The following is a 23745-nucleotide window of genomic DNA, read 5'->3' on the forward strand; positions in this document are numbered from 1 at the left end:
TTCCTTTCCTCTCTGTCCATGCCCATCCAGCTCTGTCCTGCCCCTATCACCCGAGGCAGCTCCACACAGGAATCTCAGATCCCAGCCCTTCCTAAAGACAGTCACCTCGCCACACCCTGCATTTTATCCGGCTCTGAACTGGGTTTTGGCTTTGTCCCTAAATCCCAGGAGGATGGAGGAGTGAGTGCAGAAGTGAACAGGGCACTTTGATCCTCTGGGCCTCAGTTCCTCATCTGATGTCACCCTGCTCTGTTAGTCTCTGGGGCTGACTTCTGATGACTGTTTCTTCTCTTTCTTTGTTTGAAGGCCTCTCTATTTCTCCTGCAAAGAGACTAACATGTACTGACAAGGACACAACCAACAATCAGAATTACACTCTGAGCTGCTCTCCATTGTGAGGGTCTGTCCTGCAGCACTGATAGCTGGAACGACATGTGGCCTGGCCCTGCACCCTCCATGCACTCCCACCATCCTCTGCCCTCTCTATGCCCCAGGAGGCTGGCTGTGGGGAAGGCATCTACAGGCAACCATGCCGGACAGCAGGAAATGAGAGGGAAGGGTCTATTCCCCCTGCACCTGCCTGTGATACAACAAGGCCGGCTCCTGCCCGGGTCCCTTCAGTGCCATTGGGCTCCAGTTCCCTTATATTTTCTGCCCCTACAGGTCTTGCACTATTTCTTGTGGCTTCTTTACACGCTGCTTAAACTTCTGTAAATAATCTCTATTATTAAACTGTGCCACCGGCTTCCTGCCAGGACCCTGCCTTCTGATCCTGTAGTCAGGGGACTGAGATTGTCAGGAAAATAGGAGGATGGAAGAGCGAGTGCAGAAGTGAACCTATGTGAGCCCTAACGCAGTTTTACCTTCATTACACTCAAACAATGAGAACCACACATGAAATAGAGAGACCATTAGTGGTATCTTTACACTCTTAAATGACTCATCGTGGCACTGTATAATTAATTTCCATTTACAACCTTTGTTCGCTGAAACCTTTTCCAGATTCCGCTCCCCTGCAGTTCTCAATGACACACATGAAAGTCTGCTTTGTTCTGAGGCGGAGAATATGCACACCGAGCGGCATTTCTCTGTGTCTGGAGTTCCCGTTAAATGGTCGCCATCTGTGTGCCTTTATGGCTCAGAGCTGGTGGCTCCTGGCTCCTGTCCTCCAAGGCTCCAGCCAGGCAGCCACACTTGGCGTCTCAGGTGCAAAGGCCTGAGCCACCCACATTTAACTTGGCTGCTTGCCAATGTGTCTCAAGCCCTACCCAGTATAACAGCAGTTAATTGAAAAATAAAATTTAAGAAAAAAATTTTTAATGAGAGGTTATCTTTTTATTTTTATTTAATTGATTTCAGAGAGGAAGGGAGAAGGAGAGAGAGATAGAAACATCAATGATGAGAGTCATTGATTGGCTGCCTCCTGCACGCCCCCTACTGGGGATTGAACCCACAACTCAGGCATGTGCCCTGACCTGGAATTGAACCGTGACCTCCTAGTTCATAGGTTGATGCTCAACCACTGAGCCACGCCAGTGGGTGAGAGAATATCTTTAAAATAAAAAAGTTATGTGACCAGCCCTCCCTATGACAGCTTCCTATTGAGATGTGTTGGAAAGGGCAGGGTCCTGGGATGGCTTTTTCTATTCCTCTCAAAACAGCCCAGGGGAGCAGAGGGCTGGGCCAATTTTGTTTATTTCTTTTTTTATTGCCTCAGTTTCCTTCATCTCTCCCAAGGTCATGTTGCCAAAATCTCATCACTCTATCTGTTGCCTTATCTCCCTTTTCCTTGTCCCAACTTCCAGTCCCTTCTTTCTTTTATCTGATACCTAACCATAGGGAGTGGCTAAAATGTACTAGAGCAGTGGTCGGCAAACTCATTAGTCAACAGAGCTGCATACTGCAGCTCGTGAGCCGCATGTGGCTCACGTGTCACAGTTTGCCGACCACTATACTAGAGGTACAACAGAAGGAAAGGCTTATAGAAATAAACTCTTGCTTAGTTGAATTTCATGGAGGACACATTTTCGTGTTTCATTTTTAGTCCCCACTGAATCTAGCACAGCTCTGGGCTCACCCAGGAACTCAATTCATTCTAACTGAGACACTGACCAACCATCCTGGTTTGCTCAGAAGGGTCCAGTTTGGCCCAGGAATCTGACACAACAGGAGGATTGAATACCCATCTCTCGCAAACTTCTTCCCACTCAGCCTGGTGCTGCTGCCACAGTCCATGCATTTCAGAAGTCTTATATGGGATTCATGAGTGAGTGGTTTAACTGAGGGCAGGCTCTGGAGTAAGTCCTGGTAGTGAGTGGAGGGGAGCAGGTTAGGGCAGGGGAAGAAGCCGGCAAAGATCTGAGTCCAGCTACATCTAGGCTCAGGCTGCTCCCACAGGAAGCTCTGCAGCATCAGGGGCACCTCAGGGTCATCCCGTTTGAGGCCAGGGGTGGAATTTTAGACACCCACACCAACCAGGCTCCAGTGCTGGGCCATCCCTGGAAGAGGATTCTCCTTGCATTATCTAGGTGAAGAAGCTCTCTAAAGACGGCCATTTTAAGGAGGAGGGTGCAGCTGAGTTGCTGGCCGCCAGCCCTCACAGAACCTGGAGGACAGGTGAACTGGCCAGTAAAGGGGATCTGGGTGGGCACCAATAGTGTCTACGACACCGACCAGGGCTCCGGCCTGGCATCTGAGGTGCCGAGGAGCGCCCTCAGCACCTGTTGCCAGTGAAGCTGCAGCTCCCTCCCACTTCCCTGCAGCATACTCAGGCCTTACAAGTATGGTTCTACCTTGGTTTTCTGGTTTGCATTCTTAGAAGTGACCTAAGACCCTTCTTGCCACAGTTTTTCCCAAAGGCTGCATCTTATCCTTGATCTCCTGGCTAGGCTTGTGTTTTAAAACTGCTGAAGCTGTGGCTCTCTGACCCCTGCCCCTGCCCGAGTATCTACAATCCCAGGCCACAGCTTCCTGCAGGTGCTCTGTCCACTGGCGGACCTGCTGGACAGAGACATAAGAGGAAATGGAGCCCCATGTCTCAAGGCACTGTGGGCTCTGCCTACAGGCAGCAGGTCAACCTCACGGGGCATGAGACACTCTAACCCTGGTCTGGCATAACCTGGGTGACAGCTTCAGCCTGCTTCAGAGGTCCCAGCATGCCTTGCAGTTTGGCCTATGAAGATTCGGGCGGAGTCAGCATCACAAAGCTTTTAAAAACACAGTTTCTGAAAGGATCCAAAACATATGCCTCATGGTCCTTGTGGCAGATGCTATGGTTGGCCTAATCATACCTTTGCAGCTTCCTTCTTTTTTTCCTCCCAATCTTTAATTTTCTTTAGATTTATGAGAGAGAGAGAGAGAGAGAGAGAGAGAGAGAGAGAGAGAGAGAGAGAGAAAGGGGTGGGGGGAGAGAGTTGTCCCACTTATTTATGCACTCATCGTGGGTCAAATGGGGTCAAACCTGCAACCTTGTGCTTGGGGACGACACTCCAATTGAGCCTCCTTCTTTCAGTGTTCCTCTCTCTACCACCGTGACTTAGGGCCAGAACCCACACTCAGGGCTTTATTCAAAGCCACAGAAAACTGCTCTGTCCCAGTATATGGAGGGCTGACATGCTAGAAATTAACATTCCTCGAGAGCAGCAATGAACAACTAAAGGGAACCAACAACAAAAGGGAGCTGGTATGTAAATGCCCCAGCCCCCTCACCCCTCAGGGGTGATTGTTCTAGGGCAGTGGTCGGCAAACTCATTAGTCAACAGAGCGGCAAACCGCGGCTCACGAGCTGCAGTTTGCCGACCACTGTTCTAGGGCATGCTTTACATCTCCAGTTTCCCTGTAGAATTCAGTTCCACTGGCCCACAGTGGTGCCTGACCCGAGAACATACTCTTATTGGCTGCTTCCCTTCCTTAGCTTAACTCCCCGACTTCATGGTGTTTCTCAGATTTCCTAAATAAACTGCTTGCTGTTGAATCCATGTCTCCGGGACTGCTCCTGGGGAAGAGCCCCTCTGAGGCAAGGTGGAGAAGCCACACCGGACCTGCCACGCGGCTTCTGTATGGAGCAGCTAATGCTGAGCCCAGTGGTCAGATTCCTGAGGGAGCTGTCTCCACAGCAGCCTCTCCTGCAATGAGCGGCCCCAGAGAAGGAAGAGGCAGTCTTGCCAAACATCCTTTAGGAGTGGCACACGCCCCATTAGGATTCAGAGGGACTCTCCACTTTCTCTAGAGGCCACTTGACCCTGGGAGGTGATTTTAATCAGGGATTTGATCATCCTACCGAGGATTCCTTGTTCACGCTCATTCTTCCCGGGCTCCCTCAGGCCCCTTAACAACATTAGGCTGCAATTTCAGGTTTATGTAATGTGATGTCTGATGCACCTTGCTACTAGACCAGAACAACTACAGCAGCTCGCTGAGAGGTCAGCGTCACACCGGAGCCACTTCATCCCAAAACGCACCACTCTGGCATGTGACCGCACCAGGCTCAGCACTGGAACGGCGGGGCCAAGAAGGGTGACTATTTCAGAGGTCCAGGCCCGGGTCTTTGCAGCCTTGCTGTGTGGACCCGGGCACTCTGCCACTCTTCTAGGGGATGATCAAGGCAGGTCAGCTGGTCCTGATGTCCTTGAGCCAGGGCACCACCTCCGCTCAGCAGTGCCACCTGTCCAAATGTCTCCTGGAGCTCTCCCTCAGATGTCCCACATTCAAAAGTTAACTCACTCTGATTTGACCCCCCAAACCATTTGCGCACCGTCCCCGCCCCCCAATCGCGTCCTTCCCATCTTGGTAAGTGGCACATTCACCCCATTGCTCAAGCCAGAAACCTGAACTTCACCTTCGATTCCGTCCTTTCCTTCACCGCCTCCATCCAATTCACCAGCAAATCCGAAATCTCAGTCCATCATTTGCTTCTCTCTCGCTCCAGCCAGCATATTCTGAACCACCCTCCTTTCTGGCCTGCAGTATTCCAAGAGCCTTCCTAATGACTTCCCTGCTTCCACTCCTACCCTTATCCAAACTGTTCACTACACGGTAGCCAGAGAGATCTTCCAGTAATGTCAATCAGATCATCTCTCTCTCCCACTCTACACTCATTGGTGCTGCCCATCGCACCGAGAGTAATACTCTACAGGTCCTGCACGACCAGGCCCTGCTTAATCCTTCAATGTTATCTCAAGCCAGCCTTTGCCTTCCTTACCACCCTCCAGCCACAGCTGCCTTCGTGTGACTGAAAATATGTTAGTCTCTATCTCACCTCAGGGTCCTGGCATGCGCTGTTCCCTCTGCCTGAAACACTTTCCCATGGCTCTTCACGTGGTTGACTCCTTTTCATCCTTCAGAGTTCAACTCACAGAGACCATCTCTAGTCATCTAATCTGAAGCACGTTCCCCTCCACATTTCACGTCATCATATTTATATATTTTACAGCATTTATCACAGTCGGTCATCATTTGATTATGACTTGTCTATCTAGCACATCAGGCTGTGAGCCCTGGAGGGCAGGGACCATGCCAATGTCACAGGGGCTGGCACTCGGGAGGTGACTGTCTTGGTATTATGTTACTGTGACAAAATACCACACATGTAGCAGCTTAAAACAGCACAAGCTGATTATCTCAGTTTCTATAGGACCCTCTGCTCAGGGTGTCACTGGGTTGAAATCCGGGCTGGCCAGCGCTGCAGCTCTCATCTGGGCCTCAGGGTCCTCTTCTAGCCTTACTGGTTGTGGGCACAAGTCCTTTCCTTGCAGTCATTGTAGGACTGAAATTCGTGTTCCCCTGCTAGCTGTCAGCTGGGCGGGCCTTCTCAGCAAACAGAGACCACCTGCAGTTCCCTGCCCCCTGGCCTCTCAGGCAGTTCACAGTGTGGGCGGCTGCTTCTTCCAGGTCACCAGAGCGCACCTCTGGGCCTCCCCTTTCTGCAACCAGCCAGAGGAACCTGCTTGTAAAGAACTCACGTCACTAGGTCAGGCCCCCCAAACTGGACCTTAATTCCATCCACAGAGCCCCTTCGCAGCAGTGCCCAGAGTAGCGTCTGACTGAATAACTGGAAGAGGCGGTGTACACCGGGGGCCAGGATTCTGCCAACACAGTGATCAATAAATATTTGCTGAATGAAAAATATAGATCTTCTGGCCACCTATTTGTATAAGCAGTTCATCCAAACGCACGTGGGTCCATTTCTAGGTACAAGGCGGCAGTTAAAAAAAAAAAAAAAAAAAAAAAAAAAAAAAGCCTCGTAGGCAGTAACAGAAAGACAAGAGGGACACACTGAACTTGGAATTGAGAAATGTGGACTCAAGCCCCAGCTCTGCCGCCATCTTGCCGTGAGAACTTTGGTGACTCACTACCTGCTCTGATCCTCAGTTCCTTCATCTCTCAAATGACCATAAAACACCTATGTTACAGAATGAAATAAGATTAAATCCTTCCATCCACCTACTGACCCACCCATTCATCTGTCTCCCCATGTCTCTCCCTCACCTTCTCCCTCTCCCTTTTCCCCTCCCCTCCCCCTACTCTCTTTCCTTCCGCCCCCTCTAATGGATGCACCTGGAATAATGTGAGAGCCCAATAACTGGGACTTGCTTTTCCGGCCATGCAGAATTTGGAAATTCAGTAGACAGTGGGCATTCATCCAATGATGGACTGATACATCACAGGAATGCACAGTACATAGGTCCAGAGGGCAGCAGCTGGCCCCTAAGATTCTAGGAACTCACTTCAGAAAGGTTGAACAACAACCTTTAATGTTCTTTTCAGAGAAAATACAATCACTTCAGCCAATATCTTAGCCTCATGACTGAGCAGCCCTGGTCAGGAGCACGCGGCACCCAACTTTGTTTTCTTCGATTCTCTGCATTAGTTCTCATGTTTAAGCCAAATGAAATTTGACAGCACAGATAAGCTTGCAGACACACTCAGTCCATGGGACTTAGCCGGAAACCTCTTTCAAATCAGGTAAAAATATTCCTTTCTTCAGTGCCTATGCACCTTAGGGAAGATACTAGTATGGGGAGTCAATGTGGCCGCTGCACAGCCTGGCATGAAAACATGCCACGTGGTTGAATTTTCTGTTGCATCAGTAAATACTGATTGGTGACAAGTTAATTCCTCCCCACTGTCTGGGTAGAGAACCCAGACCCGGTCGAGACGCTCTGCCAAGGCATGCTGGAAGCCTTGCCTTCGCCATTAACCCTGTTGCAGTCACTCGTTTTAATTTCCATTTGGCTCGGAACCCATGTAAATGCTGAGCCCTGATCTAATTTGTAATTCACTTCTGTCACCCCATCAAATTCACCAGGTGAGGAAGGGTTTAAAGGTTTGGGTTTGTAGAGTTTGAATTCATACTCCTTTCCCCAGAGGAGAGAAGCATTTTCCTGGGTTATTCACTCCCAGATGTCAACCACCCCAGCACCAACCACAAGGACCACAAGCATGCTCCACGACCATCCGCTAGGGCTGCAGTGTAAGAAGAGGAGGGGATGCAGAGAGGAAGAACTAGGTGAGCCAGGGTGAGCCCTGGTGAGCAGTGGCACATCCAAATCACAGCCACCCACACCAACTTGGTTCACATGAAGGCCTGAGCTCTTGCCCCCTCCCCTGCCTCCTGTCCTGCCTCTTGCCCTGGGAGAAACCCAGCGAGATGAGCCCAATGGGACTGACTCGCTACTGGGAGTCTCCCACAATCTGTCTCCTCTCAGCCCGGTCAGCTTTCCTGGGTGCTGGTCACTCCCCTCTCCCACGCCTAGCCTGGCACAAGGTGCCCAATGCAAGTGGCTTCCAAGGTCTCAAGATGCAGGGACGTGACCAAGAATGGCATCCGAGTCCACAACGTTCCTGCTCACTAATCCAATATTGTTGTGGTTTCTTTCTGTTCAAGAGCCTCTCTCCCTAAAATTCTACTTACATCTTGAGCTCGTGATATAGCAGCTTCTAACAACCACTAGACATGAGGCCAATATCTTAGCCTCATGACTGAGCAGCCCTGGTCAGTCTCTATCCCACCTCAGGGTCCTAACATGCACTGTTCCCTCTGCCTGAAACACTTTCCCATGGCTCTTCATGTGGTTGACTCCTTTTCATCCTTTTTTCCATTTCCACATCCGTGTCAAATAAGGGCTGCAGAGTCTGCCCACTGGCCTGCTGCCATCCCCGATGGAAGCTCATCACAGGCAGGTACCACATCGGGTTCACCACTGCCTCCCAGCACAGAGCTCAGAACGGGTACTGGGTTTGCTGAGTGAATGCACGTGAATGACAGTAAGAGCAGAAGAGGTGTAAATCCCCGTGAGCCTAGCAGATGGCAGGCAGTCCCTGAAAAAAATAAAAAGTTTCTCCCCAATTTAGGGCCCCTGAGAGCAGATTAGGACCCTGGTAAAACAGAAAATGAAAACCCGCCCTCCCTGCACCCCACCTCCACAGTGAGTGCAGATTTCTGTTGACATGGCACATAGGTGGGTCCACACCTGTGGTTGGAGCCTCAGGCCTCGGTCATCTGTGCTGGCTTCCCCACCCCAATGCTTTCCCCAGCACAGCCTCCCACCCTGACATCAAACCAGGGGCATGCTGGTCTCCTGAGAGCTCAGAAAGCTCATTTGTGGGACAGATCTGGGCGGCTCTTGAGATGACTGCAGGCTCCAGCTCTGTCCACGCACCTCCTTTTGCTGAGCACCTGGTCCCTGGAGCTGCCGGAGGACACCTGCTTCCCTGCCTGGTTTGGGGCAGCCTTTCAGAAACCAACCCCACCAGAAGGCATCCCATACTCCTGGAGTATGGATGTGGTGGGTTTCGGGCTGTTTTCCATTCCTGCGAAAGCAGGGGGCGGGGCTCGGCTCAACAGCAGTGCCTGCATTCAGCTCCACTTACACTGTCAGCACTGGTTTGTCTTTTCAAGCTGCTGAGCAAGATAGGCCGGGAGCCAAGAGGGCACAAGGAGACCTCTCCTGCCAGCTGCGCTGCTGGCTCGGTCCTGGCCTCTTCCAGGGACAGCCTGACTCCCAGCTGCTGGCTGCAGGGCCCTCACCTGAGGGCAAGGGGCGCCTCTCCTGACTCCCTCCCACACTCCTCTCAGAGCTCCGGCTCCGGGAATCGCCCCTTCGCCAGATGGTCACACAGCTGACCAGAGGAAGAGGCCTTTTGTACTTGGTTCCTGCCAGCTTTGCTAATCAAACACTGGTCCCCCTGACGGGTCTGTAAAGCAAAATGATCCAACCCCACGGCTGCACACTGCTTACAGGGAGCTCCTGAGCTATTTTTTTTTTGTTTTTTTTTAAAGCCATCCCGAAGCTCTCTAGGCACTATTCTTGGTTACAGGGAAGTATGTTGGAAAATTCCTGATTTTCTAAGTCAGTTTCCTTTTTTGGTAAAGGAACCCAAAAGGGGTGAAGAACTGCCCTCACTATTGCCAGACTCAGGCAGGCTTGGCTGTGCGCAGTGCTGGGGCTTCAGCAGTGGCTGGTGAGGACCGAGGAGGCTGGTAACAGCGGGGCTGAGCTCTGGGGCTGGTCCCCAAAGAGGCAGCATCCCCAGGGGCGGGGCACATCCAGGCACCACTAAGTAAGAGTGCTCATTTCAGGGGGAGGGGTCTATCAGTGGGCGGTCCCAGCCCTCAGGATGCAGGAAAGCAAGTGGGTCAAACCAGGGAGCAGAGTCCTGCCTCTTAAGGAAGGGGGTTGGCCAGGGCTGTATGGAGAGCCAGGGCCCAGCTTAGGGGATGAGGGGTGTTGGAGCAAGGCTCCATCCCAGCAGGGAACTGAGGGTTGGTGGAGAAGGGACTCAGGAAGCCAAGTGTAGGACCAACTCAGAGAAGGTTGAGGAAAGTGGCGTTTGGAGGACAGCAGGTGCAGGACACATGGCAGGCTGCAGCAGCTCTGTTAGGCCAGGCGCCCACTGGCAAAGGGAGACTGCTGCTCTTCTCTGCAGAGGCCAGGGCTGCTGGGCGACAAGCACATGGCACCTCGATATGCATTCTAGAAAGGCATCCCCTCTGGGACCCTCAATTAGAAAAATGCACATCTGAGACAGACTCGTTGCAGTGTGCATGGTTTAGCAAATGGAGAGCATGGGCTATTTTATCCACCCCCCCCCCCCCACACACACACAAGTGCTCCTTGTCTGGGTGCCCTGGTGAAGGGCACAACCTGCAGAACCCTATGAGGTTTGCTCAGAAGCTGACACAATTGAATCTGCCAGAGATATTTATCTGATGCCCTTAGTCACAGGCTGGACCCAGCCCTAGGGTCAGGGCTTGAGTTGGCAGGGAGGGCTAGGCATTTGCCACCAGAAGCGGGCAGGAACTCAAGAGCCACCCAAACCATTTCCTCAGGAGAGTGCTGGGCAACACCAAGGACATCAATATGTGCCTGTGGCCAAGAGCAACCCCTAGGCTGGCAATGAATGATGAATTTGGCAGGTAGAGGCGGCCCCGGGCAGAAGGAGCGAAAGTGAGATTCTCCAGGGCTCCTGCAGGATTCAGTCCTTGCTGCCTCATCTCCAGGTTGCTGGGTACCACTCTAGTCACACAGGTCAAAGGAATAGAGGTGGGTGGTGACAAAAAGCCTTCAGCTGAGAGAACTGACAGCCCATGTGCCTGGCTGTATAAATGCCTTCGAGCTGCCTGAGGCTTGGCTGTAATTAGATTAGCTATACGGGCTTCTTTAAGCTCCATAAAGCACAATACTGTCTGACCATTTTTTTCCTCTGCGTTTTTTATTTTTGCAATTATTCCAGCTGCATGCAAAGCTGTTGGTATTTTTACAACCCAGAATGCGTATCTCTTGTGTAGGACAGCATCTTTGAAACATTAAACAATGATTAGGCAGGCTCTGGGCCAAGGGAGGATGGGGGCTTTGCAGAGGCTTGGGGGAGGGGGCCCAGCAGCTGGCGGCAATCTGGGAGCTCTGATTCTATTTCGTCACTACACTGTGATTTTCATACCAACAATTAAAAATAACAATGATTCACAGTTGTGCAATTACTTGTCATTCATCGGGATTGTGAGGGTGGCTCCAGGTAGTGGTGGGAGAGGCTGAGCTGCTGTCAGTGGGGACTTGCATGCATACCACCACTCACACCACACACACAGCCCAGTGCTATGGAATGGATGTGTGTGCCCCCAAATTCATAGGGTGTTGGAGGTGGGGCTTTTGGAAGGTAATTAGGGTTAATCGAGGTCATGCGGATAGAACCCCCATGATGGGATTAGTGCCCTTACCAATAGAGAAAGAGACACTAGAGCTCGCTTTCTCCACACCCACACACCGAGGAAAGGCCATGTGAGGACACACAGAGAAGGCAGCTGTCTGCAAGCCAGGAGGCAGGCTCCCTGCAGACACTGAATCTGCTGGCACCTTGATCTCCAGCCTCCAGAACCTGAGAAGTAAACGTCTGTTGCTTCAGCCATCCAGTCTATGGTATTTTGTTATAGCAGCCCAAATGGACTAAGACACACTGTTTACACATGCTCACACTGCATACATGCACACTCACAGGTTCATTCATATTCACTCTCACAGCCTTGTTCAGATGCACACATGCAAACACATGTTCACATATGTGCACACACACATACACATATGTGTACACACGCAGGCATATCAACTTCTCTCTATTTCAAAGGAAACAGGAAGCTGCCCCCCTCTCACAAGGTGACCTAGAGCATGGCTGCCAACTCCTCAATTTCCTCTCTACCCCAACACGAGCCAAAAGGCTCGGTGGGAAATGTCTCTCCTTATTTGACCCGGCAAAGCTCCAGCTGAGGAAATAGCACACCTTTCTCTGAAGTTCCTTCTTTGCTTTCTTCTTCACTGGTCCTGCTGCCCAACGTCTCTCTCTCCAGACTGGATGGAGGAAAGAGAATGAGGACGACATTCAAGTAAGTCTTTTGGTGTCAGGGAGCCGTGTGCACCTGAGACAACCTTGTTTAACAGTCCAGGGTGTAGGCTCCGAAGCCAGACAATCTAGGTTCAAATCCCACTTCTGTGTGACTTTGGACACGTTCCTAACTGCTCTGTGCCTGCTTCCTTGTTATAAAAATGGCATTGATCATCGTTCTTACCATTGTCCCAGAGCACCAGTTAATTTCTTTTTTTTTTTTTAAATATATTTTATTGATTTTTTACAGAGAGGAAGGGAGAGGGATAGAGAGTTAGAAACATCGATCAGCTGCCTCCTGCACACCTCCTACTGGGGATGTGCCCGCAACCAAGGTACGTGCCCTTGACTGGAATCGAACCTGGGACCCTTCAGTCCGCAGGCCGACGCTCTATCCACTGAGCCAAACCGGTTTCGGTGCACCAGTTAATTTCTATAAAGTACTTAGATTAGTCTCTGGCACATACTAAGTGCTCACTGAGTGGGACTCTAACTTGGAGCACTGGGAGTCATACTGATCCGAGGCCCAGGTCTGGAGAAGTGGGGGGCAAACTACAACCCTGGGCAGAGGCCCCCTACCAGGCAGTGGTTTAGTCAGGGGCCTGGAATCCAGCCTGGGGACCCCCTCTGGCCATACCTGCCTGCTGCCCTGCACTGAAGTAGATCCAGGCCCCGTACCTAAAAGGGTATGGGGGAAGCTAACCCACGTTGGGACTCCAGGACACAGGCCCACCTTGTTAATGTGTGTGTGGATCACATTGGCTCTAATTTGCCCTCACCAAGAAGCAATGATGTGGTTGGCTATCAGGGGATGTCCACAAAGGACTGAGCTTATGTCCACACATCCCCCAGGCTTCTGGAAGTGTGGTGAGTATCAGAAACGGGTTCCAGGGCCAGAGGACCTGAGTTTGAGTTCCTATACCCGTGGTCAGCAAATTGCGGCTCACGAGCCACATGCGGCTCTTTGGCCCCTTGAATGTGGCTCTTCCACAAAATACCACGGCCTGGGCGAGTCTATTTTGAAGAATTGGCATTAGAAGAAGTTTAAGTTTAAAAAATTTGGCTCTCAAAAGAAATTTCAATCATTGTACTGTTGATATTTGGCTCTGTTGACTAATGAGTTTGCCGGCCACTGTCCTATATCATCACATCCTGCTATTTATGTGACCCTGAGCTCTGGTCACTTTTTAAATTTTTGAAACAATTTTTATTGTTTTTTACCTCTCTGAGACTTAGCTTCTTCATCTATGATATACAGGTGATAATCATGTCTACTTCCCTGTTCTCTTATCAACAAAATTTATCTAGTGACTATTCTGTGTTGGGTACTGGGCTAGTTGGAGGGACACTGAGATGCCCAGCACTGTGTCCCTCTCACACTGGTCAGCTTGGCTAGTCTGTATTAAACAGCTTGCTGTAATTTAGTGAGTAAATAAACAGCTCGAACACTGTGAGGGAGGAAGCTTAGACATGTGTGTGCACTCCCTGATCCAGCCGGTGGGGGCGTAGTGAGGTGTGATGGAAGGCTTGCTGAAAGCAGTGGCACCTGAGTGGAGTCTGAAGTTGGAGCTCCGCAAAGGGAGTAGGAGTGTGTGTGTGGGGGGGGAGGGGGGGGGAGGCGGGAGCAGCCATTCCCAGGAAAGGATATTGATAGGCCAGGAGAGAGACCACTCAACCCCAGCCTCAGGTGTGTGAGGGGTTCAAACATCAAGCTGGTTTAGGTTGGGCAAGTCACTGCCAACCAGGAGCAGATCAAAACCTCCAGGGGATGGGATTCTTAAAAGAGTATTTGATATTGTCATTGTTTTGATGTACTTTTAGTTATAAAATTCAGATTTTGACCGGCCCTCAAAGTAGCATGAAAGAAGAGTGTATGATTTTTAAGTTTATCAAATAAGGATAGGAGTTTAAAGAGGAAACAGAGAAACTGAGTACAAAGGAAAAAAAATTTGGAAGTGAGAGTGGCTAGATTGGGGGAAGTGGTGACTCTGGACCAGGCGTCCTCAAACTACGGCCCGCGGGCCACATGCGGCCCGCCGAGGACATTCATCCGGCCCGCCAGGCGCCGCTGCCTGTCTTGCTTAGCAGTCAACTTGTCCCGGGCCCGCAGTGCGCATAGGAATTTGTTCATAGTTTTTTTTTTTTTAAACTATAGTCCGGCCCTCCAATGGTCTGAGGGACAGTGAACTGGACCCCTGTTTAAAAACTTTGAGGACCCCTGCTCTGGACAGTTGATGAAGGAGCCTGCCAGGACTCATTTCACTGAGCACCTGCTCTGAGCTATGTACTGGAACACCTGTGTCACATGCGTGAGTTCACAAGGGAAAGGGGAGGGAGGTGGCTTAGCCATGTGCCAACGTACTTGGCAAAAATTATATGGCCAGCAAAGACCTGTTGAGGAATTGAAACCATGAGTGAATGAATGAATGAATGAACAAGTAAATGAGTGCCCAGATTCAAAGGCAGAGACGACTTTATCAGCTGAAAATCCTGATGCTTCCTGCCTCTGGAGGTCTATAAAGGTTGAATCACTCAGCCCCAGCTGAAGTCATTGGCCCACTGGGAGTCACTGCAAAACACAGTAATTAAAACCAGGAGGCTCGAGCGGGTTCCCACCATTTCCTTGAGATAACAAGGAAGAGGAGCCAGGGAGGGGAAGCACTGCCTCGGAGTTGCAGGGAGGACACAGCAAGGCCCCCACTGTGGCAAATGCCTATGAAGGCGGAGGCCCAGGGTTGGCCACCTGACTCTGTGCAGAGGTCCTCCCTGGTTGGGGTAACAGCAAGAGAAGCTCCCCCTCCTGCTCTGCATTCCACCCGCCATTCACGCCATCTCCCTGGGAGGAGCAGGGAGGTCCCAGAACCCCACTGCAGGAAGAAATACTCCACCCACAGTGCCCGCTGCTTGAGGCTAGCCCTGGGGGAGCTTGGGTGCCTGCTGTCCCAGGCTCCAGCTGCAGTACAGATGGAGGACAGCAATGAGACCATCCCACTGCATCAGAAAGCTCTGGGAAGCGTATTAAAATGCAGATGCCTAGCAATTGCCCCAGACCTACAGAATCAAGACTCATTCATTCTTTCCATTGAATCAATATTTATTGAACACCTACAAGTACCAGGTACCTTTCTAGGTGCTAGAGATACATCAATGAACAAAACAAATCTCCCTGTCTTCATGGAACTTACATACTAGTGAAGAGACGATGTCCAAATAAATAAGGGAAGTAATCAAGTGAGTACAGTATGTCAGGTGGTGGTTGGTGCTCTAAAGGAAAACAAGCAAGGAAGGGTGAGGAGTAACAGAGGTAAGGGCTCCCATTTTAAATAGGGTGGCAAGGTGGCATTTGAACAAAGGCCTGAAGAGGCAAAGGAACAAGATGTGCAGATATCAAGGGGCAAGAGCATTCCAGGTGGTGAGATCAGCAAGTGCAAATGTCCTGGGGCAGCAAAGTGGCTGATCTGAATCTCCATATTTTTAGTCAAGCTCAAATACTAAAGTCTGAAATCACTTTAGCATACTGTCAGCATCTTATACAGGAGTCAGCGCCTGAAAGAGTGAAGCTCATTTAGGAAATTGCTTAAGAAGCAAGAGAACAGGAACTCAAACTCCTACACAAGGACCATCTGCAGAACCTTCAGCCCTGGGTTTCTGAGAGAGAGCTAAAGGTCCAAGGGCTTGGATGAAGAAAGCAGTAATCAACTGCCCCTTCCCTGTGTTTATGGAAACACAGCCTAACCCCAAAGCAAGGTGCCTGCAGAAGAGGCTACAAGGCACCAGAACACACAGAACCTGTGACAAACGCCTGGGGAGGAAGGCTTAGCCAGGGATTCATTCTGAAAGCTCTGTACTCCTGCTTCACTTACAGTTTTAAACACCAACATCCCTTCCATCCTGCGTTATCTCATTCAAGCTTCCGAACAATCCCCGAGGTAGGAATTATACATCCCAATTTTATAGATAAGGAAAATGGGGTTCACAGAGGTTAAGAACTCACAGCTAGGAAGAAGCTAGAAAGAGCTGGAACTGAAAAGCTGGCCTAATGACAAATTCTCTGATCTTCCCACCAGAAAAGGGAGAAAGGCAGGGACTGCCTCTAAGCAAAGGCTCCATGCCAGCTATTATTGTTGTTAATGTTGCTATTTTTATTATTGTCATTTAACTCACTCTCAGAACCACGCAGCTCATATGGCACTTTCACTCCCATTCCCTCAATTTAATCTCAGTGACTATGGGATGGATAGGGCAGGGCAGGGCCTGATGTCCCCACATGGCACACAAAACAAAAAACAGCCCGACCGGTGTGGCTCAGTGGTTGAGTATTGACCTATGAACCATGGTTCAATTCCCGGTTGAGGCATATGCCTGGGTTGCAGGCTCGATCCCCAGTTGGGTATGTGCAGGTGGCAGCTGAACAATGATTCTCTCTCATCATTGATGTCTGTCTCTCTCTCCCTCTCCCTTCCTCTCTCTGAAATCAATACAGATGTATTAAAAAAAAAATTAAAAGACTGATGACCAGGAAGTGGTAGACCTGAGACTGGAAACTGAGTCCTGTTATGTTTCATCCTTATTTTACAATTATTTGCATGACTCCCTGATGTCAGAGGCTAGATCTGGTCCACCATTCCCTCATGCCCTTGGCCCAGCCGGGCACTCTATAAATGCTTGTGAACTGAGCACAGAGGCTTGATGTGAGATAAATGGCAGTCCTGTGATGAGTGAGATGGTGCCAAGAGAAGCAGGCCCAAATGGAGCCTGCCCAGGACATGGCCACAGCCGCCCTCGCACAAGACAGGCAGGGCCAGTCCAAAGGACCCTTCAGTCCTCTGCTAAGTAAGGCCAGAGATGGCTCACTTCCTCCAAGAGCCAGTCTCAAATGTCCCTCCTCCCCTCTTAAGAGCTTAGCTCAGGCTGCTCCCAGGGAACCCCATTACTGGTCCCTCCTGTCCTATTCCACAAGGGGCTCTCCAGCTGGCACCAAACCCCTTCTCACCATGCCCTCCACCCATGCAGAGTCCTGCAAACCAGAGGGTGCTATTGCTTTGCCTCAGCACCCATTGCCACACTCCTCATTGCCTCCAGCTATCTCCCTATTCACCCATCCGATCCTCCCGAAGGGCAGAAAGATGGGCCCTTTCTTCCCAGAGGCAACCCTGGTGTTTGTGCCCAGGATCCCATCCTCTCCTCCCTCCTCACAGGCCCTGCTCCAACCCTTGGCCTCAAGGAATTCAGGTACCCCCATCCCGGGCCAAGGGCCACAGGCACCTGCTCCTCAGACCCATTAAATTACCAGTGCTAACGAATGGCCACCTGGACTTCTTAAAAGTTCTCCAAGCAATTCTAATCTGCAGTCAGGATCTTGAGAATAAGTTGACTTTCAAACGAGGGAAATATACACACTACAATACAACACAACACAACACAATACACCTGAGTAACAGACCAGACTATAATAGAAAATAGCATGCTTCTTCCATTATAAGGGTAACTATTGTTTCTTAAACGTTTTGTTTCAATAGCATGTGCATACAATTGGGTGTAAGTAGGCATGTCATCCTGGGTCATGATATAAATATATTTTTTTGCTATAGATGGTGGTTAATTTTTTAAAATTGTTTTTAAATTAAATTTGTGTAAAACTTTGCTTCAATTCCTGTCTTAGCTCCTGATTCTCTTTCACAGTTAAAATCCCTGACAGAAAAATCCACCTCCATGCCTGCTTTTCACCTTCACCTAGCTTCTACAGCTGCATTCCAACTCTTGAAAGCTTCTTGCTGAGGTTTGCATGCTCTGCACCTTCCAGACCCACTGGCCTCTTCCCAGACTCTGTATCCTTCCACCTGACTGTGGGTTCATTCAAACAGATGACTCTCATTCCTGAAATTCTCTGTCCTCCAGTTTCTCCTGCCATGCCTTCCCTGTCTCGCACCAGTCAGCCCTCTTCCTCCTGACTCCTGCATGTCTTACACTCAGCATTCTCTCAACTTCTATTTGCTGTTCTTCTCTCTTCTCTTTGCCAACCCTCTCATCCCAGTCAATGACTTCAATTACTCTGTGTGCACAGCTCCAATTCCATGTCCACTGTGGATGTGGTCGGGGTAGAGGTCAGGGCTATTTATCTCATTACACTAGAATGTTGGAGGGAAGAGAGAAAGGTTGGTAAGACAGAGCTTGGGGACCAGGCCTCAGTGGGATGCAAAGAGGGCACACCTATAGAGTGCACCTTCCAAAGCACTGATCACCATGAGTCTCTCGTCACTGAGGCAACATCCCAGAGAAGGAGCAGCCACAGAGAGCCTTGAGAAAATGAGAACCCCAAGTAGAGGCTGACCCCTCTGCTCAAGGGTCATCTGCAGAGCGAGGAGCTTGAACACTCACCGTTACTGCTGTTGTCATCCACCAGGATGATCTCCTTGAGCAGGTGTGAAGGCGTGCGTTCAATGGCTGAGTGGATGGAGCGCAGAAGCACCGAGAGGGCTTCATTGACAAAGATGAACACGATGCTCACCTCTGGCAGGCTGGCAGGGAATGAGAGGTTGCGGCACCTGGAAAGAAGAAGAACCAGGACCTTACATCTTTCAGGGAATCCTCGGGGGCACCCCAGGTGCTGGTCCACCCTATGTCTTGGCTCCAGATTTCCTGGAGGGCTCAGGAGTCCTGATTCTTCCCAGGCCTCTTCTTTGATACAGTGAAGCCAAGCCCCAAGTGTGCAGCAGACCAGCTCACAACCATTAAAACTGTTTGCCCCACAACAGGATCTGAATTTGTCAATCACTATCCCATCTGAATAGCTGTGCCCTTAGCACCTAGTGCAAAGCCTGGACCCAGTAGGTGGTCACTGAGTGTTTAATGGAAGAATGACTCAGCGTCTCTAAAGCCAACAGGACAGAAAATACAACCAAAGGAAAGTGTCCATTTTTCTAAGATGGCAGCCAGTGCCTAGGTGAGGCCGGACCTCAGATGCTCTGCCTCAGGAGGGAACCATGTGTCCCCCCAGGGACTTCTCCTGCCAGAATCTACCCTGGCTCCTCCAGCAGGCATACTGCCTGGGCCTCCCTGCTCTTCCTTCATCACAGGGGTCCGGCCTTCAGAACCAGGTTGAAGTCAGAGTCAGAGTCTCTACATGAATGAAGGAGAGATGGAAGGACAAGTCCAGTCTCATTTCACAGATGAGGACACCACGGCCCAGAGAGGTTGAGTCCCCGCCAGGAGTCAGCTGCGTAGAGAGAATATCTACGCTGGTCTTCTGATATCTACACCAGGGTTCTTTCTTGAAGAAGAAATAATTGTGGGAGAGATTGCCTTTAACTGCCCTATTCCCCCCGCCCCCCCTGCTTCACTGAAACCCTGAAGCCATTTGGAGATCTTTTACCCAAAGGACGTGAGGCAAATTCATGAAAGTCTGCATCCCATTCCCCGTGGGATGAGGAACACGCAACCCTGAAATCAGACGCCATAAAGAGGCCAAACAATAAGAAGTGTCATGTCCAGTTCCTTCCCTGTGAACATTGCCTTAGGCAGGGAACCACCGCTGGTGCCCCTCTCTGGCTGAACCTAAACGCCGCCATTCCAGAGGCCCTGAGATCCCATCTTCGGGGGTTGAATGGCAGCCCTGCCCCAGGCCCTGGGCTCAGAGAGGAGGCTGCCCACTCCCACTACCAACCACTGAGGGCTCCATGGTCAGGGCTGGTGACCACGTTGCATTGCTCCAATGTGGAGGCACAGCCAGGTTAGAGCATGTACTAATGAGCATAATAGCACAGGGCTCCTGTTCGTCAGTAATTAAAGTGCTGCAGGATAGGAATGGGCCTGCTCTTCCTTAATGAGGAAGTCTGTGGGATAACCAGCGTGGAGCAATTCGGAGAAATCACCGTGGGGCCCCCACCTACTTAAGAGGAGGAGATTAATAAACTAAAATCGCCGTTTCTATGGTTACCAGAAATTTACAGAAACTTCTCCCATTCTATTTCAAGCTCTCCTTCTTTCTCACCAAAAAGGGTTGGAGGAAGGGAAAGAGTAGTGCCTTTTCCCAAATCTGCTTCATACTTACAATGTTTAAAAAAATATATTTTATTGATTTTTTACAGAGAGGAAGGGAGAGGGAGAGTTAGAAACATCGATGAGAGAGAAACATCGATCAGTTGCCTCCTGCACACCTCCTACTGGGGATGTGCCCACAACCTTGCAAGGTACATGCCCTTGACTGAATCGAACCTGGGACCCTTCAGTCCGCAGGCCAACACCCTATCCACTGAGCCAAACGGGTTAGGGCCATACTTACAATTTTAATAAAACCCTCATGTTAACAGATTGGTGTCGAATTCGTTCTTTGTTATATTTAATGGAATCAATGTGTACTGAGCTTCTTCCATGAGGCAGTTCTGCACTGAGGATGCAGGGGGGTGTGGATCAAGTACCCATAACCGTGGAGCTTACACTTTGTCTGGGGAAACAGGTAAACACAGAGGCACACAAATGACACAGATTCGTATAAGTGCGGAGATGGAAAGTAACACAGGGTAAGAGGTCAGCGTGATGCCCTGCCGCTGTTCTAGAAGAAGTGGTCAGGGATGGGCTCTGTGAGGAGGAGAGATTTGATCAGAAACATAAATGTCACGGAAGGTGAGCCCTACAAAGGCCCAGTGGGGAGAGGGAACGTGCTGTGACTGGAGCCCAGGCAAGGGAGGCAAAGCAGCTCCTTTAACTGTGGGGAAGGGACAAAGAAGAGGGGAGATGCAGGGAGGGACTCAGGAAGGAGGGAGACTGGAGTGACTCCTTAAGCTCATCAAACCCTTTTTAAACATCTTTTATTGTTGTGAAGACGATTTCTATGATATCAATTAAAAGGTTTGTGGTTAACAGTCAAGCAATTCTTTTTGCCTATGCTTATTTATGACTGTCAAGGCCAGCAGCTGGCCTTTCCATAGGCGTGGAAACTGAACTAAGCATTAACACACAACCCACTTGCAAATTGCATTTAAAAATACCATGTACTGTCAAACTACTCACACGTGACCTTTATTTTTCTTCTCTAAAAGTGTGATGAACAGCTCCCAATAAGGCCAGTATATTGGGACTGGTTCACTGTCCTCCCCACTGACTCCATCAGCATGAGGACTGTGACCCTACGTCTGCTTGCCCTTCCGCAGAGGTTTCCCCTGAGTTCTGAGACCTCGAGGGCCAGAGCACCAGGTGTTCCCAGGTGTTTTCCAGAGTTAGAGGGTAACTGCCTTCCTCTGCTTTCTTCCCTTCTTAATTCTCAACATAACTACTCCGTGTCCCGCTCCCCAGGAGACCACGGTGACGTTCTCCCAGCAATGGCCCTGCGGGTCCTGATGGTTTGAGCCCCAGCGCCTTTGAGGGGGCTCCTGATGGCCTTTCTCCAAACAGAATGGAAATGTTGTATCCATTTTACAAGTTAAAGTCTGCTGATCACTATTTTCATATGAAAGTCTCTTTCAGACACAAGGTTTTTATATGACAAACCTTTGAACATAACTGACACCTAGGCTAGTACATCACTTCTCTCTTTACTGTCTGTCTCCCTCTACTGTGAGGACGCTCCCTGAGAGCAAGGACTTTACTTTGCTACTGTGTTACCTTCTAAACTTAAACCAGGGACTGGCACATAGCAAGTTTCTGGAATTGAACAAAACTAACAGGTTTGTTTATTTGTAGAAGGCCTACATTTTACACGCGGGCTACTGATCTCAGCATGTTCCTTCTTACAAACCTCCTGCAGGAGAGTCGCCCCCACCCCGCTCCCCTGCTGAACTTGCTGCTCCAGTCATTCCCTCAGGTTCAGGCTCAGCAGTCCTCAGTTTCTTTGCACTGTAATTAAGTGATCCCCCCAACCCCCCCAGCCAAATGTCCTGATCTCCTTAAATCCTTCCCTTCCCTTCTCTCCTGGGAGCTGCTCAAGCCCTCCCAGCACTTGTTCTGTATACAAACAAGCACTGGTCCCCACTGAGTGCTCTGCCTCTCCAGAGACAGTGAGCTTGTCCCAGTATACTGGCCTTATTGGGAACTGTTCATCACACTTTTAGAAAGAGGGCTAGACCTCTCCAGAATGCATATCAAGTAGAATATGAGCTGGAGTCTATCTGCCAATGAACAGGAGTCACACTGCGGAGATGGCCTCTCCCAGCACCTGGTCCTCCAGGTCTGGCCATGCACACCCTCTGCTCCCAGGCCCTGCCCTCCTGCCTGCTCTGGGTGTCTTCCCCACACACTGCTTCTCCAAATGTCTCTCCAGAGCAGTGGTTCTCAACCTTTTTAATGCCACGACCCTTTAATACAGTTCCTCATGTTGTGGTGACCCCCAACCATAAAATTATTTTCGTTGCTACTTCATAACTGTAATTTGGCTGCTGTTAATGAATCGTAATGTAAATATCTGTGTTTTCCGATGGTCTTAGGCTCTACAGCAGCGGTTCTCAATTGTTTTGTACTTAGAACCACTAGCAGGGTCGCCTAAGACCATCGGAAAACACAGATATTTACATTACGATTCATTAACAGCAGCCAAATTACAGTTATGAAGTAGCAACGAAAATAATTTTATGGTTGGGGGTCACCACAACATGAGGAACTGTATTAAAGGGTCGTGGCATTAAAAAGGTTGAGAACCACTGCTCCAGAGAAAGGCTGGGGCATGAGCTTCAGGGAAGCTACAGAGCTGTGCCTGGTCCCTCCCTAGTGATACTCCTGGAGAAAGCCTGACTGCATGAGGCCAATCCCCTACTCATTTTGAGAAGAGGCAGCTTCTCCTATAAAATTAAGCCACAAAAGTTCCCTTTTTACTTTCATTCTTGTTCAAAGTCGAGCCATTTTCCACTAGAGATAAAAACAAGGCATTTCTGAGAGGCAAGTACTATGGCTGTCTAATCAGCGAGAATTGATGGTCATGATAAACTCGACTTTATCGATCTCTGCGCCCAGAAGGCGGTGCGGGGATGGGAGCAGCAATGTAGGGAGCCTCTCAGCAGAGCCCCCCAAGACTGTTTGAGCTATTTACGAGGCAAGTTTATATCAAGAACTTCAGTGCCATTACTGTGAGAGGCCGGGAAGCAGTGCAGACTGAATGAGGCCAATCCAGGCTCCTGGCCCCTGGGTCTCACCCAGGGCAGCAGCCAGAGGCCTCTGGATTGGATCTCAGAGTCTCCCCTCCCTGACCTCAAGCTCCCTGCCCATGGAGCCACCTGACCTGCGTGGAAGGAGGGCTAGACCGCTCCAGAATGCATATCAAGTAGAATATGAGCTGGGGTCTATCTGCCAATGAACATGAGGAACTGGGTCCAGCTATGTCAGGGTTCTGGGAGTGGAGGTGGGACCTACATGAATCAAGCAGTGAGAAGATGATACTCCCACATACCCACTCCCCCAAGTGCCCCCAGAGAGGCCCTTCCTTCAACTGGTCAGCACAGGGGGTCAGGGGCACTGTTAACCACTTGGCCCCAGGGTCAGCAGTGCCCTCTTAGCCCTTCACAGTCATCAATGTCCACCCCACCTTCCCCTTCCACCATCCTACCTGCACTCACAGGACTTGCTTGATCCTCCCCTGACCATGCATGGTATACTTGTAGCTTCTTCCAGACCCCTCCTGATTGCTATGCTCACCAGGTACCCCCCGTGCCTCCCACAATGTCCACCCAGAAAGCTCTGGGTGTCTGGCTGAATGAAAAAAAACTAATAAATACTTGAATGGTGAATGGTAGAATCAATTCAGGCCCATGAAAGCTCTGGGGTGGGAATCCCACCATGATTCGATAGAACAGGAATTGCTGCATTGAACGCTTACTCCCTGCCTGACTGCAACAATAAGAACAGACCATCCAATAAGCCAGAGTTGGGTAAAGCAGAGGATAA

General features: G+C 50.1%; 1 protein-coding gene across 2 annotated transcripts in view; it reads right to left on the minus strand.

Annotated features, from left to right (window-relative positions):
• The window catches only part of GALNT18 (polypeptide N-acetylgalactosaminyltransferase 18), a 299887-nt gene that overhangs the window by 115468 nt on the left and 160674 nt on the right, over nt 1-23745 (minus strand). For both annotated transcript variants that reach the window (XM_080642299.1, XM_080642300.1), the window contains exon 3: nt 18256-18422. In XM_080642299.1, the coding sequence (XP_080498425.1) occupies nt 18256-18422 (167 nt within the window). The remainder of the gene's footprint in view (nt 1-18255; nt 18423-23745) is intronic.

The sequence above is a fragment of the Plecotus auritus genome, assembly GCF_963455305.1.
Source record: "Plecotus auritus genome assembly, chromosome: 9".
Taxonomy (NCBI): Eukaryota; Metazoa; Chordata; class Mammalia; order Chiroptera; family Vespertilionidae; genus Plecotus; species Plecotus auritus.